At 49.0% G+C, this 17,966-nt stretch overlaps 1 protein-coding gene across 2 annotated transcripts in view; it reads right to left on the bottom strand.

Annotated features, from left to right (window-relative positions):
* Positions 1–17,966, bottom strand: part of CRAMP1 (cramped chromatin regulator 1) — a 1,243,281-nt gene that overhangs the window by 1,009,913 nt on the left and 215,402 nt on the right. For both annotated transcript variants that reach the window (XM_086941303.1, XM_086941302.1), the window contains exon 6: positions 1,981–2,029. In XM_086941303.1, coding sequence (XP_086797429.1) covers positions 1,981–2,029 — 49 coding nt within the window. The remainder of the gene's footprint in view (positions 1–1,980; positions 2,030–17,966) is intronic.

The following is a 17,966-nucleotide window of genomic DNA, read 5'->3' as shown; positions in this document are numbered from 1 at the left end:
CCTCTCTGTCACCCTCGGTCTCCCTCTCTCTGTCTCCCTCTCTCTCCGTCTCACTCTCTCTCCTTCCCTTTGCCTCCCCGTCTCCCTCTCTCCGTCTCACTCTCTCTCCCTCCCTTTGCCTCCCCGTCTCACTCTCTCCGTCTCACTCTCTCTCCCTCCCTTTGCCTCCCCGTCTCCCTCGCTCCGTCTCACTCTCTCTCCCTCCCTTTGCCTCCCTCTCTCCGTTTCACTCTCTTTCCCTCTTCCCTCCCTTTGCCTCCCCGTCTCCCTCTCTCCGTCGGCCCCCGTCTCCGTCGGCCCCCGTCTCCGTCGGCCCCCGTCTCCGTCGGCCCCCGTCTCCGTCGGCCCCCGTCTCCGTCGGCCCCCGTCTCTGTCGGCCCCCGTCTCTGTCGGCCCCCGTCTCTGTCGGCCCCCGTCCCTGTCGGCCCCCGTCCCTGTCGGCCCCCGTCCCTGTCGGCCCCCGTCTCTGTCGGCCCCCGTCTCTGTCGGCCCCCGTCTCTGTCGGCCCCCGTCCCTGTCGGCCCCCGTCCCTGTCGGCCCCCGTCCCTGTCGGCCCCCGTCCCTGTCGGCCCCCGTCCCTGTCTGCCCCCGTCCCTGTCTGCCCCCGTCCCTGTCTGCCCCCGTCCCTGTCTGCCCCCGTCCCTGTCTGCCCCCGTCCCTGTCTGCCCCCGTCCCTGTCTGCCCCCGTCCCTGTCTGCCCCCGTCCCTGTCTGCCCCCGTCCCTGTCTGCCCCCGTCCCTGTCTCTGCCTCTATATGTCTCTGTCTCTATTCCTATCTCTGTCTGTCTCGGTCTCCCACCCTCTCTCTCTGTCTCTCCCCCACCGGGGTCCCACATTCTCTAATTCTCCGGTAATGGGGTGGACTAGATCCTAGAGGGATTCTTGGCATAACACCTACATAGATGCTAGGTACATTTAGGTACTTCTAGTTAGGGAGACATCGTAGGAGTATGCACTTATGTATTTTATGTACTTGTATATATTTATGATTTCTGCAAAATGGTAGAACTGTACCATCCCTTTACTTTCGTAGTACTGCTAATCATATATCTCTGCTACTGTCTAATGGTTTTTGCAGCCGATTTATTCTACATTAGAATAACAACTGTTCAATAAATTCTTATTGAAACGCACAGCCTGTTCAATCTGGTAACTCTGAGAACAACTAAGTAAGCACAAGTGACTGAGTGAAAGGTAGTATACTGTTTCCATGATCTTGAGGGAGCAGGTTGTCATGTTCTGAGGTTGTCAAACGATTCTCTCCAACAACAACGGGATAACAAAAACAGCTTTAAGAGTCTGGTATGAGTAACTTTTTAAATTAAATCACATATTGAAAAGCTCTATGCTTCTTATTAAAACTGAACTTTGTGTTTTTGTAGATCTTGTGCATTTGTAATTTAAATAAAATATTGTGTAATTTGTGAATACTTATTTCTGTATTTTATGGTATTATTTTCAATGCAAATCACAGAAATTGCTTAGACTGGGATCCCTGGGTTTTAGTAGTGATTAAGTGGTGGTCCACAGATGTCATAAGATTAAGAAACACTTGGTCTAAAGCAAAGGCTTCTGCCTAATTGAAACTTTGGTTTTGGTGATAGTGATTTAAGATAAATGATGAAGCTCACAGATAAGTGGCACAAAGTATCAAGATGCTCAGACAGCTCTCCAAGGAGGTACTGCAAACTTCTAGATTTGCCATTCCCTCAGTTCCACATATTTGTCAATGCAAACATGGCAAAATACAGCAGGACAACTCTTGTTCAGCAAAGCATTGCCATTACTCCTTAACACCAGCCTCCTAAAAAGCTTCCTAGGATACTTTAGGAATGATGGGCATGAATAGAATTGTCGGTCATGATGCTTGGACATATAAGAATTGTTTAAGATTGTAAATGAAATCTAAAAGCTGAATATTCCACATATTCGTTTGTTATTTCTTATGGAAAAATGTGAAGGAAAAAAAACCTTACTCACCCCAGTTGAATGAGTTCATTGAGTTTTGGAGCATTCTTCTCATCCATACCTTTATAGGAGAGAAGAATAAGCGAACAACAGATTAAATATTGCAAAACAATTATTAACAATTGCTGCTCCATCAAGGGAATCTGCCGTGTTCCTGCCATTAAATAGGGGCACATACAATAAATCTGGATTAAATATTGCAAAACAATTATAAACAATTGCTGCTCCATTAAGGCAATCTGCTGTGTTCCTGCCATTGAGTAGGGGCACATACAAGAAATCTGGATTAAATATTGCAAAACAATTATAAACAATTGCTGTTCCATCAAGGTAATCTGCTGTGTTCCTGCCATTGAGATGGGGCACATACAAGAAATCTGGATTACTTAAAAGGTCCAGCTCCAAATAATAATAATGAATGCCTAGTAGTAGCACCAGTATCTTGATCACTAATTTCCCCTTTAAAAACAAACTATTTGGGCACGTATTACTCCAATAAGAAAATACCTTTCATGTTCTAGGTACACAGTTCACTAAAATCCTACAGTTCACAGCTGAACAAAAGCAATGTAAAAGAACGGTAAGTGAACATTTTCAATCAATGCAATGTTCACCACATCTCATACATAATCAGAACATATACAAACAAGTGTGCTTACAGTTACCAAATGCTGCTTGTGTAAGCAAGAAAGAAAATAATAGATGTTAAGGTACATAAGGGGCGAGAAGGAAACCTTATATTGACCGCAAAGAATAACTACAGAACACCTGCAGAAACCATAATTAAGTATCAAAAAACTGGGTGGTATATTCTTGTAAGGAGTTTAGATATAAGGAATAGTTTCCTACCTGTAACTCCAGTTCTCTTGTAGGTGTATTTCCGTGATAAGTCATAAGCACTTGGAATAGTCCAGCCCACGTACCGGGACCCAAGGAGCACTTCCTTAGATATATCTTCTTAAGTGGATATGTTAAGCCTTTCTTCAGGAAGGCATTCAATAACACTTAAGAGATAGAAAAGACAATAATGCAGCCTAACTAACTAGGCTACACTGGCCACGACTTCATCTTGAAGTGAAAAAAGATAGCCAGTAAACTTATAATTTGCCATTTTTATGGAGTTTAACTCCCCTTCACAAAACTCCTTTTTTCATGATAGAAATGAAAGGGTTGGACAGAGTAGCCCATAGGATGCCATTACAAGTCTCAAAATAGAAGCTGTCGGGGGTGTGGCTTCACTGCAACTGAGATGGCCGCCCGTGGTTAGTGCTCCGAGCACCGCCGCAGCAATATTCCCCCTGATCCGCTAAAATAATCTGCTTCCAGTGCTCAGATATTAGCGACTGAATTGCTTACAAAGTCCTGTCACTCCGGCCGCTCGAACAACCATAATCGGCGACCGGAGCACAGATCTCGTTCCAGCTGTCCAGAGCCGCAGCACAGGCAGGAAAGCCGGCTGTGACGTTGCATGGTGCTCCGCGGCAGATTGCAGACTGCAGCCCGGTGTGGAAGCTGCGGATGCCTTGACTGTTCTTTGGGCCTAGTAGGGATTGGAGGCCTGCTTTTTTGGCTCTCTTCCCCCCCTCCAGTCACTTGTGGTGCCGCCGTGGCTCATGATTTGAGTCTTGGACACTGGGCTCTCCAGGCTTTTTCATTGATCTAGGAGTCCTGTGAGATAATGAGGGCAAAAGTTGCCGCACGCATATCTGACTCATTATACCCCTTGGGATAGCACACATGGCGGCGGAGAAGAGTACCAAGCAGCCACCAGCTGCGCGACTGGCCAAGTTTGCGCACACAAGACCGGAGGGGCACAAGAGCTAGCCAGACGTAAAAAATCAGTCGGAAGAGACCGCCTTGACCTTGGCTGATGTAATGGAGGTCATCCAGGAGGTTCGCACGGCACTCAAAAGGAAAATTGACACAGTTACCACCGAAATTACCTTGATTCGAGCGGACCTCAGAAACATGGGAGACAGTCAAGACGAACGAGGGTTCCACCTCCAATCCGCAAAAACGATGGACAATACCATTAAGCGCCTTCAAGCACAGACCTCTGATCTAGCGGCCAAGTTGGAAGATTATGAAGGGAGGGCATGCCGAAACATGCGGATTTCGGGGGTCCAGGAGCGGGCGGAGGGACAGGCGGCGGACCTCTATGTCGAAGACCTCATTCAGAATCATCTGCAAACCCGGTCCTTGTCCTAATTCTTCTCTGTGGAACGTGCTCATAGGGTCCCTGGGGGCCCACCGAAGACGGGTGCCCCGCCGCGTCCCCTCTTGACCCGGATCTTCAATTTCCGTGACCGGGATGCCATTCTCCAGACAGCGAGAACTGCTCCACCACTTAAGATAAATAACTATAAGAACCTTCTTCCCCGACGTCACGTACAAGGTACAACTTCAGCGCCGATCCTCCCTGGAAGTCAAACGTGCTCTTCGTGGCCACAACTTAAAATACGCTATGATGTTTCCCGCTAAGCTCCGAGTGCAAGCTGGTGGGAAGACGTGGTTTTTCCAAACCCCGGAGGACGCTTGGGACTGGCTGGAAGGCTGTAGAGATGTTGGGGCACAGAAGCGTTCCTCCCCATCTGTCAACTCTCGCTCTGAGGCAGTATGAAGTTCCTGTGACCGGGTGGATGCCAACGATAGCTGCAGTCTGGTGGCGCGGTGGGCTCTGTGTTGCGATCTTGCGGGAATCCAGGTGGCCAGTGGCCCGACCTGGTGTAGTGACACCTGGCAAACTCCTGGACAAACTGCGGTTTTATTTGAATGACAAGTTTGTATTGTTCCTCTTAAGCTCTATTGAGCGCAGTCCGGGGGTTGTGGGGGCTGACGGGACTTGGGGTTGCTATGTGAAGTTGAGTAGCTCTGTTGAGAAATCTGTTAGATTATTCATTATTGGGCAAGGCTATGAATTTTTTTTGGGGGGGGGGGGGGGCAAATATTGTTCTTCATGGGCAGCACTGTTGGGTTGTCTGGGCTGAGTAGCGTTCCCCGCTATACAGTTCTTTGGTGTGTGTGTGGGGGGGGGGGGGGGGAGGGGGGGGGGTACAGGCGCTCTGCATGTTTGAGGGGTGAGCACTTCCAAGTCCACAATTCAGGGAGGCAGGGTGGGGGCATTTCTTGGGTAGTTCTAGGGGTTTCTTTTTTATGTGTTTCTTTTTTGTTTGTGTAGTGAATATTCAACGGATGTTGTAAGAAGAACGCCGGGGTCCGTTTTCCATCTTGGTTTGTTGATTCTATCATTGGATTTACATTTATTTTTTGAGCATGTGACCAATTTGGCTTAAAGCGCACAATATATAGGGTGGGGTTCTTTTTGGAGCGATTGTTTGCCAGATCAAGAATGCTCGTCATCTGTAGCAGGGGCCGGGGGGCCCTATCTATTGCCCAACAATGATGAGTGTTGAAGAGTGTGTGGGTCCTCCATTGGGTCACCTCAAACTTTTCTACTGGAATGTAAATGGTCTGGGGGACCGAATAAAGAGAGGTGTAGTGTTACAATATCTTAAACACCACATGCCAGACCTGCTGCTTCTCCAAGAAACTCATAACCAGAGTTCCTCTTACTGTGCGCTCAACAGGTGGGGTTATAGGCTCATAGCACATGCAGGCTATACCAGAGGATCCAGGGGGGTGGGAATCCTAGTGCGCAACTCCCTTCCTTTTCAGGTTCAAACTGTCACCCATGACCCTTCGGGTCAGTTTGTTTCGGTTTCCGGAAGTGGGAAGGTATATCTCTTAACGTCACATCGCTATATATTCCACCACGGTTGCACGCTACCACCATGAATTACTTGGGTGCGCATCTATTACGCTTACCTGAAGGGGATATGTTCTTGGGGGGAGATTGCATAGCCGCTTTAGATGGAAGGTTAGATCGCCTGCCCACTAGAGGGAGCGAATCATCGGGATGTTTGCTCTCTGATTTTTTGAGGGCTCTTGGCCTTATAGATGTTTGGCAGGTTTGTAATCCCAGGGAGAAACAATATACCGCTTACTCCGGTGCACATGGCAGTCTTTTGCGAATTGATTATCTTTTTTTACTGCACAGCTGCCCCCGTTTGATAAGATGTCTATACTCCCTAGGGGCATTTCTGATCACTCACCTATTGTGACTTGCTATGGTGGCACGCCCCCATCGGGGCGACGAAAGATGGTTCTTCAACCTTGGTATCTCAAAATTCCTGAGATACACACCGCATTGACTGAGGCCACTCAGCTCTATTTTGGAGAAAATGTAGGCTCAGTCCAGTCTGACGTAGTATTGAGGGAAGCATTTAAGACCGTGATACGCGGATGTGGGGTAGTGGGAGTGGCCGGGCAAAAGAAAGAAAATCTGAACCAACTGGAGGCTATAGAAGGTGAGATTTTGGCCCTTGAACAGGAGCTAGTTACTGAGGGATCACCGGAGACTTCACATCAATTGGCCGTCAAACAAAAAGAATACGGAGATATTGCGGGAAATGCCGCTAAGATTTACTATAGGGCCACTCAGCACAGGATCTACGACACTGGTGACAAAACAAGTAAGTTGCTTGCTTGGCTTGATAAAAGAGATCTGGCAAGTAGGTGGGTGGCAGAAATCGTAGACTATACATCTGTCCGCCGCATGCAAAAACAATAGTTGATGGACAGAATGCAAAACAATGTCATACATTCACCCCAGTACAGAGATCTGGGCCTAAATCCATCGTTTTTTTGCTCACCATGCCATTCCAGTTTGAACCCAGCCATATGCAAATCAGTCTTGATCCTGTGTCCATATACATCTATTCGCCACCATGATAAAGCTGACATCGCAGGCGCCTGCCTTTGCTACTTATTTTAGCGGTGTTTATTCTCCCATTGCCACCTCCACACAGGAGGAGGCTGCAGAGTTGCTCTTCATGAGACCACTACCATGTCTAGACCCACAGGAGGTTGCAGACCTGGACGGGGCGTTAACATCTGAGGAAATCACCAAAGAGATTTCCTCCCTACAGTCTGGGAAAGCTATGGATCCGAGTGGCCTCTCAATTGAACTATACAAATCTGTGGCTTCACTCATTGCCCCTCATTTGCAACGCATGTATGATGCTAGTGTGCAGGAGGGCGTTCTCCCACCCACGCAACGTTTAGCCAATATAGTCGTTATTCACAAACAAGGGAAAACTCCAGATCAATGTTCTTCCTACCGGCCCATAACCCTCCTTGACCCAGAGGTCAAAATCCTGGCCAAAATATTGGCCCAACGCCTCTCGCCCCTTCTTTCTAAGCTGATTCACCTGGACCAGACTGGCTTCATAACAACCAAAAACACAGCCCTTAATCGCCGCCGTTTATTTGGTGTCTTCGAACAGGTCTCTACCATCCAGGAAGACTTAGTTATCATGTCCTTGGACGCCAAGATGGCATTCAACATGATTGAATGGCCGTTCTTCTTCACAGCGTTGAAACGGTATGGCTTCGGTGACCGATTCATGGCTTGGATACATCTCCTCTATTCGAAACCTTTGGCGAGAGTTGCAGTTAACAGGTGCAGATCGGCAGTTTTTTTATTGAGACATGGTACACGGCAGGGCTGCCCATTGTCCCCACTCTTTGCTCTGGCGCTTGAACCTCTTGCTATATGGTTTAGGGAGGATCCCTGGATTCGAGGGCTCAACTGGTCGCCGGAATGGGAGGACAGAGTGTCCCTTCACGCAGATAATATTTTACTTTATCTTGCCAATCCCCAAGCTTCTATCCATGAAATGCTCCATGTTTTTATCCTTTTTTAAAAATATTCTATCTATACAATTAATTGGTATAAATCCCTTATATATGTTTTGAGTGGCCGACCTCCGATTTTTCCACCAAGTTGTGGTGCTAAAATTATCATTAACGTTTTCCGGTATTTGGGCATCTACGCCACGACTGATGAGGCAGGTTTTTTTTCCCCAACTGAACCTGCTCCCTCCCCTTTAGCGTCTCAGGGTGGACGTGCAGCATTGGAGGACCCTTCCTCTCACGCTTTTCGGGAGAGCAGCACTTTATAAAATGATGGTGCACCCTCATTTTCTCTGTGGGTTGGAAAATACACCATATCTGGTCCCGGCTCAATATTTTAATTCTATCAAGTCTGAAGTCCGTAACCTTTTGTGGAATAATGGTACGCCTCGAATTGCCTACGCCAAACTTATTCGGAGCTGGTACGACGGCAGCATCACCCTGCCGTCCATCAAGACCTATTATTGGGCTTCACAGTTAATTGTACTTACCCATTGAATGCACTGACCAGTAGATGACCCACCATATCGAATGGATAGACATAATATGCTTCCGGGGACGTACTTGAGGGTACTCTACGGGGGGAGGGGGAGGGGTCGATATTGGAGCCCAAATTTACTCTGACCTCCACGACGGTCTCAGTCTGACATAAAGCAAATTCGGCACTGGGATGGAAGGGTAAAATCATGCAGGCAACCCCATCGCTTGACTCCTTTCGCTCCTCTCTCTCGAGCAGAGTGGTCGCTCCCAGTGTCCCTTGGAGACATTTGGTATCGTTGTGCTGCATTGCTTGTAAAATTGCCAAATCGTATTGCCTGCTGTCTGCCTGTTTGCCGCTTGGCTTCATTTGCACTTTGACTATTTAATTCTGTTGTTTTTACTTTGTTAGCGCGTTTGCCTCTAGCGCTCCGCTGTGCTCCCCCCTCCGCCTCCATTTTGTTTGTTGTTGTCGTCCTCGTGAGCCCGCCCCGCCTCCCAGCTGAGCCGCCCTCCCACTGACCAGAAACAGCGCTCCCCTACCTGAAGGCGCCGTGACTCGCTCCTCTCTCTCGAGCAGAGTGGTCGCTCCCAGTGTCCCTTGGAGACATTTGGTATCGTTGTGCTGCATTGCTTGTAAAATTGCCAAATCGTATTGCCTGCTGTCTGCCTGTTTGCCGCTTGGCTTCATTTGCACTTTGACTATTTAATTCTGCTGTTTTTACTTTGTTAGGGCGTTTGCCCCTAGCGCTCCGCTGTGCTCCCCCCTCCGCCTCCATTTTGTTTGTTGTTGTCGTCCTCGTGAGCCCGCCCCGCCTCCCAGCTGAGCCGCCCTCCCACTGACCAGAAACAGCGCTCCCCTACCTGAAGGCGCCGTGACTCGCTCCTCTCTCTCGAGCAGAGTGGTCGCTCCCAGTGTCCCTTGGAGACATTTGGTATCGTTGTGCTGCATTGCTTGTAAAATTGCCAAATCGTATTGCCTGCTGTCTGCCTGTTTGCCGCTTGGCTTCATTTGCACTTTGACTATTTAATTCTGTTGTTTTTACTTTGTTAGCGCGTTTGCCTCTAGCACTCCGCTGTGCTCCCCCCTCCGCCTCCATTTTGTTTGTTGTTGTCGTCCTCGTGAGCCCGCCCCGCCTCCCAGCTGAGCCGCCCTCCCACTGACCAGAAACAGCGCTCCCCTACCTGAAGGCGCCGTGACTCGCTCCTCTCTCTCGAGCAGAGTGGTCGCTCCCAGTGTCCCTTGGAGAAATTTGGTATCGTTGTGCAGCATTGCTTGTAAAATTGCCAAATCGTATTGCCTGCTGTCTGCCTGTTTGCCGCTTGGCTTCATTTGGACTTTGACTATTTAATTCTGTTGTTTTTACTTTGTTAGCGCGTTTGCCTCTAGCGCTCCGCTGTGCTCCCCCCTCCGCCTCCATTTTGTTTGTTGTTGTCGTCCTCGTGAGCCCGCCCCGCCTCCCAGCTGAGCCGCCCTCGCCCCTCCCCCTCCACTATCCATATATGACAGTTGTTCCCGCGCGCAGCGTTCACGCGCAGCGACCGCGCCCAATCCGCGCCGAAGGTGCGCCAAAGGTAAGCCCGTCTACGCCCGTCCGCGCCTGGACCGCGCCCAGCGCCATACCCCCTGGCCCTCACATTGCCCAGCCCTCCCGCATTACCTACGATGCCTCCACCCTCCTAGCCCTTAACCCCGGCCGCTCCACCAACTGCGTCCAAGCCGCTCCTGGACACACCCATGGACCTTTCTCATGCTACTCCTGCAAATTCATCGCTACCGTCACCAACTCCGCTACGCTCACACCTCAGATTCCCGACCCCAACCACCTACAATGCATCCTTCTCAACACCCGATCGGTCCACAGGCACGCCATTGACCTATGGAATCTACTAGACACCATCTCTCCAGACGTCGCCTTCCTAACAGAAACATGGATGAACGCTTCCTCCGCCCCAGACATCACCATTGCCATCCCAGAAGACTATAAGATCATACGCAAGGACCGTACCGGCCACACAGGAGGAGGAATCGCTATCGTCCATAAAAAATCCATCCACATCTCAACCAGCTCTGACGTCAATCTCGCCAACTCTGAACACCTTCACTTCCAGATCCACATCGACCCCAAGACCACACTCAGAGGCACCCTCCTTTACAGGCCACCAGGACCCCGCGCACAATTCAGTGAAGACATCACGGACTTCATCACTCCACACGCGCTCCCCTCCAAAGATTACATCCTTCTGGGAGACCTCAATTTTCACCTTGAAAAGAACAACGACCGCAACACCACCACCCTCTTGGACAACCTCGCCAACCTCGGACTTAAACAACTGGTCACTTCCCCCACCCACATCGCAGGTCACACTCTCGACCCTATCTTCACCTCCAGCAATCACGTCTCCTTCAGCCACACTACGGCTCTCCTCTGGACTGACCACAGCTGCGTTCACTTTACCTACAACAAGCCCAAACCCATCAACCACCCCCAACCAACTCTGCAAAGAAACTGGAACAAAATCAACATCGACCAGATCTCGTCATCGCTCCTTCTAAACCCCCCAGCCCACTCTTCAAACCCCGACCAAGCCGCCACCAACCTCACCCTATGGTTATCCAACAGCGCCGACATCCTAGCACCACTGAAAAAACGACAAAGCAAACCTGGCAGCAAGAAGGCCTCATGGTTCAACGATGATCTTAAGAAGTCCAAGAAACTCTGCCGCTCCCTTGAGAAGGCCTGGAAAAAAGACCCAACCACCAACACCAAGGACGCCTTCAAAAACGCCACTCGCATACACCACCAACTAATCCGAAAGGCCAAGAAAACCGCCTTCAAGGATCGACTAGATAACAACGCCCACAACAGCAAGGAACTTTTCAACATCGTCAAGGAATTTACCAATCCCTCGGCCAACTCCAACGACATCACCCCCTCTCAAGCCCTCTCAGACTCCCTAGCTTCATTCTTCCACAACAAAATTGCAGACATCCACAACAGCTTCGACAACCAACCCGGAGACCAACCCACCCAACCATATGCTGAACATTCACCCCCCTTGAACATCCTTAACGACTGGAACCCAATCTCCACTGAGGACACCATCCGCCTGATGAACTCCATCCACTCAGGATCCCCCACAGACCCATGCCCTCACCACATCTTCAACAAAGCAGACTCCATCATAGCACCGCACCTCCGAGACGTCATCAACTGCTCCTTCAACTCCGCCACCTTCCCGGAAAGCTGGAAGCACGCTGAACTCAGCGCCCTTCTGAAAAAACCCACAGCGGACCCCACCGAACTCAAAAATTACCGCCCCATCTCGCTCCTTCCATTCCCGGCCAAAGTCATCGAGAAAGCTGTCAACAACCAGCTCGCCGCCTTCCTCGAAGCCAACAAATCCCTCGACTCCTCACAGTCCGGCTTCCGAGCAAAACACAGCACTGAGACCGCCCTCATCGCAGCAACAGACGACATTCGAACTCTACTGGACAATGGAGACACAGTCCCCCTCATCCTCCTCGACCTCTCCGCAGCCTTCGACACAGTCTGCCATAGCACCCTTCTACAGCGCCTCAGAAACATCGGAATCCAAGGAAAAGCACTTGAATGGATCACCTCGTTCCTCACCGGAAGAACCCAGAGAGTCCGCCTTCCACCATTCAAGTCAGAGGCCACTGAAGTCCTCTGCGGTGTACCACAAGGATCTTCACTCAGCCCCACCCTCTTCAACGTATACATGAGCCCCCTCGCGGCCATCGCCCGCCAACACAACCTCAACATCATCTCCTACGCGGATGACACTCAACTGATCCTATCACTCACCAATGACCCTAGCACCGCCAAAACTAACCTACACGAAGGAATGAAAGAAGTTGCCGAATGGATGAAACACAGCCGTCTGAAACTGAACTCAGATAAAACAGAAGTCCTCATCTTAGGTACATCCCCCTCCGCATGGGACGACTCTTGGTGGCCAGAAGCCCTTGGAAAAGCACCCATCCCGACAGACCACGCACGGAACCTAGGCGTCATCCGGGATTCCTCACTTTCAATGAACAGACAAGTCAACGCCGTCTCCTCATCCTGCTTCAACATTCTGCGCATGCTCAAAAAAACATTTCGCTGGATCCCCACCGAAACTAGGAAAACGGTCACCCACGCTCTGGTCACGAGCCGACTGGACTACGGAAGCACCCTCTACGCAGGTACTACCGCTAAACTCCAGAAAAAACTCCAACGAATCCAAAACGCCTCAGCCAGGATGATATTAGACATCCCGCGTAAAGAACACATCTCTGGCCACCTGAAAAACCTCCACTGGCTTCCCGTCAATAAGAGGATCACTTTCCGGCTCCTAACCCACGCACACAAAGCACTCTACGAAATCGGACCAGAATGCCTCAACACACGACTGTCCTTCTACACCCCCTCCCGCCAACTACGATCTTCCAACCAAGCCCTCGCCACTGTACCTCGCATCAACAAAACCACCATGGGAGGTAGATCCTTCTCCTACCTGGCAGCTAAAACATGGAACTCACTTCCCACTTACCTTCGCCTTACCCAGAACCACCTAGCATTCAGAAAGCAACTTAAAACGTGGATATTTGACAAGTAATCCCCCACCCCTCCCTAAGCGCCTTGAGACCCTCTGGGTATGTAGTGCGCTATATAAATTCTCTGACTTGACTTGACTTGAATGTGCTCGGCCAGCAACCTGGATTTGATAAATGGGACTTGATAGGCTTGTCTAGGGAGGACGACTTATGGGTGAAGGGTAATGTGGTGTCTTTCAGTGATTTGCAACGACAGTACCAACTGAGTGATGGAGACATTTCGATATCTGCAGGTGCGGAATGCGTTGACTAAGGTTCTCGCTAGAGGTGAGGACATGCCGGCATCTTCCCCTTTGGAAGACAGACGGTTAGATGATTATCTCCCCAAGAAGGCCATATCTCTCACATACTGTAAGATTCCCAATAACTCACCCGATACCCTCGATAAAATCCGTACAAAGTGGTGCTATGATGTGGGTGAGATAACAGAAGAAGAGTGGAGGGAAGGTCTGGCGTCACCCGGGGAGGTTGCAATTCGCTCCAGCTTTAAATTGGTTCAACTCAAATTGCTGCATAGGGCCTAATATACGAGCTCTGTGCTGGTAAAGATGGGTCTTCAAGTAGCTCTGTTCTGTCCCTGTGGTTGTGGTCAGATCGGCACATATCTACACCAACGGTGGGATTGCCCGGCTATCCAGGGCTATTGGGTAGAAGTCCTTGCTGTAATGTCTCAAACTTGTTGTTAAGTAGTGAAACCACCCCGAAACTGTGTCTCTTAAACATCTGGGACGCCACTGATTTATCTAGACCAGAGCGCATATGGGTCACCTTGGGTTGCATGGTTGAAAAACGCAATATTGCTAGAGCTTGGAAGGGATGGGTTGCTTTGACGTGTGCTGACTGGGAATCCGACATGGATTGGTGCATGCAAGCTGAGCGAGTGGTGTATTAAAGTAGAGGGTGCACTGGTAAATGGACGAAAATTTGGGCCCCCTGGAACAAGAGCAGAGGCTGGCTATGTGCTCCTTTCGCACATACCTCCCTGTTTAATGCCAATGATGAGACATTGCAATTGTGCGCCGAAAGACTGTCTATGAATAAGTACCTTTTAATCGGGCTCCACTCAACTGCACCTTTGGGACGGCTTTGCATTACTTGGGTTGACAACTTTATTGTACACTGTGTATTTCGGATGATGGTTTATTTTGCATTTGGTTGTTTATTGTAATGTCTTTTAATTTGTTTTTCTTTACATTAAACATACTTATAAAAAAATAAAAAAAATAGAAGCTGTGCCTTTAAGAATCTCCAGAGACCACCAGTATCCCATGATGCACAGCCAGTGGCAGTTACTTCAGTCTTTTTGAAGGCGTAGAGAAGTGAATGCCTATTTTATGTTATGAATATGTCTGTCTATTCCACTAGGGAGGAGGGAGGGTTGCTTATGACTTATCATGGAAATACCCCCACAAGAGAACTGGAGTTACAGGTAAGAAATGATTCCTTCTCTTGGAGGCGATTTTCGTGTATCATTATAAGCACTTGAATAGACTAGCAAAAACATGCGGTGGAAGAGACAGAGAATGGACATGCCAGTTTAAGCAAAAAGGTTCTGAAGGGAAGCCTGTCTGACATGAACATCTGCCTTGGCATCAGAGTCCTGGCAGTAGTGTTTTGAGAATGTATGGACTGACTTCCAGGTAGCAGTCTTATAAATCTCAGAAATGGGAATATTACGAAGCAAGACCGCAGTAGCTGCCTTTCCTCTGGTAGACTGAGCCCTAAGCTTACTTACAAGAGTTTTGTTAGCTTTCTGGTAACAGAGTAAAATACAGGAAACAATCCATCTGGAGATGGATTGCTTGGCTCTCTCCATACAGGAGAGAGCCATAGTTTACAAATAACTGATCTGATCTTCTTAGATCTTTAGTTTTGTCCAAATAGAACTTCAAAACCCTTCTAACATCCAGGGAATGAAGCGATCTCTCCGCTGGAGAAGAAGGATGCTGGAAAAAAGTAGGCAAGGAAATAGATTGATTCACATGGAAGTCCAAAATTACCTCAGGAAGGAATTTCGGATGAGTCCTCGTGACGACTTTAGATGTATGGAAAACTGTGTATGGTTCACAACAGCAAAGTGCCTGGATTTCGCTTACCCTGCGGGCGAAAGGGATAGCCACAAGGAAAGCTGTTTTCCAAGACAGATGCTGAAGAGTAGTCTTATGAATGGGTTCAAAAGGCTATTTCATTTGCCGAGAAAGAACCACATTAAGGTCACAAGGAGGAGAAGGGCTTCTAATGGGAGGAAAAACTTTCTTCAAACCTTCCAAGAAATCTCTAATAACAGGAATTCTAAAAAAGGAAGTTTGTGAAGGTCATTTACTGTAAGCAGTCAGAGCTGCCAGGTGAACTCTAATGGAAGAAAATTGAAGGCCAGATTGTGCTAGCTGAAGCAAGTATGGAGGGATGACATCTTCCTGGCAAGAAGTAGGATCCTCATTCTTCGATGAACACCAGATACAGAATCTCTTCCATTTATATGCATAAGCGGAGCGTGTGGATGGGCACTTCTTTAAGGATGTTCATGCAGTCCTGAGGTAAGTTCAAGTGTCCATACTGCACTAACTCAAGAGCCATGCAGCCAAATTCAAGGATGAGAGGTTGAGATGCACCATATGTCCTCTAAATTTCGTTAGAAGGTCTGATTTGCATGGAAGCCTGAGATGTGGATGGATAGACCACTGAAAAAGGTCTGTGAACCACCCGTGACATGGCCACTCCAGGGCTATGAGAATAATCTTGGCCCGTGACTGTGAGAGCTTGATGAGGACTGCCGGGGTCAGGGGGATTAGAGGAAAGGCTTAGAGAAACCTGCCTGACCAGTTTATCCATTGGACGTTCCTCAGAGTTCCCGGTTTGTAGAACCTCAAGGCGAAGCTTTGGCATTTGTTGTTTTCTGTGGTGGCAAACAAATCGACCTCTGGAGTACCCCATCTTTTGAATGTATCTCGCACCACGTCGTCGTTTAGACCCACTCATGATTTTCCTGAAGGAGTCTGCTTAGAGTGTCGGCCTGAGCATTTTGAACATCTGGGAGGCGAGTTGCTGTTATGGTCAGATTTCTGGCTAAGAGCCACTTCCAAATGGTCTGAGCTTCCCGAGATAATGGTCTGGATCTCTAGCCTTCATGCTTGTTGAGGTAGAACATTGTTGTCGTATTGTCCGTCTGGAAAAGCAGGGAGCTGGTACGGAATGATGCCTGAAAGGCTTTCAGAGCCAAATGAACTGCTCGTAGCTCTAGCAGATTGATGTGGTAAGTGGTTTAATTTGGTGACCATTTGCCCTGAAACTGAAGGTGATCTGTATGTGCTCCCCATCCTAGGAGGGAGGCATCCGTTACGAATAGTTTCTTACCTGTCGGTGTAGTTTTGCAGCTTGAAGATCTTTCTGGATTCACTATGCTGTGCATTATTCCGCGATCTGGTGGTTGGGTCCGGATTCGTAGTCTTTTTTTTTTTTTTTGTAGCCCAGGTGGGCGTCGACGTCCCACCATTTGGTGCACCTTCGTGACGTCGGCACGCTTCCTGCGGAAGCTCCCACCCTTGGGCGCCATCTTCGGATTCTTTTTTCTTTCCTCCTTTGTAGTGAATCCATGGCTATGTGTATTAAACTTTCCTTCAACGTAAACTTCTTCACGTATATTTGTCTTGTTAAGCGTTCCCATCTTACTCTATGTCCTTCCACCTTCTCCAGCCTCATCTTTCTGGCGGAGGTGGGTGGGTTCGCTAGTGAATCCAGAAAGATCTTCAAGCTGCAAAACTACACCAACAGGTAAGAAACTATTCGTTTTGCAGCGTGAATCTTTCTGGATTCACTATGCTGTGCATTGATTTCGTAGCGGTTTTGTCACTCATGTGGCGGCTGGGTGGAAGATGAGCGTTGGTTGTTAAAGATATGTTGAAGCACTCTTTGGCCCACTTGTGCTTCCTTGTTCATCTGCACATCTACGCAATAGTGTTTAGTGAAAGTGTGCACCGAAGCCCATGTTGCAGCCAGGCATATGTCTTGGATGGGCGTGTTTGCCTGGAAGGCGATTGTTGCCCCTTTCTTCCTGGTTGAGTGGGCTTGTGGCCCCTCCGTGAGCTCCTCACCCGCTTGCATGTGGCAGAGCTGTATTGTTTTTGCAATCCATCTTGCTATGGTGTTCTTAGTCACTGGTCTATCCAGGAGACTCCTTGCGAAGGACACAAAGAATTGTTTTGTCTTCCTGTGTTCTTTCGTCCTTTCTATATAGTGCATTACTGCCCGCCTTGCATCCAGAGTGTGGAGCGCCCTCTCCGCATTTGATGTGGGCTTCTGGAAGAAGCTAGGGATCTGGATACTTTGGTTCATGTGGAATTTAGATACTACCTTGGGCATGAAATGCGGGTCTGTCCTCATCACGACCCTGTCACTGTGTATTTGTATGTACGGTTCTTGCAGCGTTAAAGCTTGTAGTTCGCTCACTCTGCGTAGCGATGTTATTGCTACTAGAAAGGCTGTCTTCATTGTCAGTATTTGTAGTGACGCTTTATGGATGGGTTCAAACGGCGGCTTCATGAGTTCCGTCAGTACCACGTTCAAGTTCCATGCCGGCGGCGGCATCCTCTTGGGTGGCGCTATTCTCTTTGCTCCTTCCAAGAACCTTTTCACTACTCTGGAAGTGAAGAAACTTCTCCCTGTTTCTCCCCTTGTGTATGCCACAATCGCTGCCAGGTGAACCCTCAGCGAGGACGAGCTTAGTTTGGCTTTGATCAGGTGCGTGAGGTATCTGAGTACTGTAGACTCTAGTCAGTTTTTTCTCCAGGTTTTTCTTATGGCACCACTGCGTGAACCTCTTCCATTTCTCCCCATAGCACTTCCGTGTACTGGGTCTCCTTGCTTCTCTCAGCACCCGAAGTGTGCTCTCTGGTAGTTTTAGATGAGCAAACTCTAAGTCCTCAGGAGCCACGCTGACAGGAAGAGGCTTTCTGGTTCTGGGTGTAGAACTTGTCCCCCTTCCATGGAGAGAAGGTCTCTTCTTTTTGGGAACTTGTGTGCTCTGCCCTGCGCCATCTCCATAATCTGGGAGTACCAAGTCTGCCTCGCCCATTGGGGAGCCACCAGGATGAGAGTCATGTTGCTCGACCTGCACTTGTTCAGGACTCTGGGGATCAGTGGCGTC

The sequence above is a fragment of the Lissotriton vulgaris genome, chromosome 10 (genome assembly GCF_964263255.1).
Source record: "Lissotriton vulgaris chromosome 10, aLisVul1.2, whole genome shotgun sequence".
NCBI lineage: Eukaryota > Metazoa > Chordata > Amphibia > Caudata > Salamandridae > Lissotriton > Lissotriton vulgaris.
This window is presented reverse-complemented; position numbering and strand designations above follow the sequence as displayed.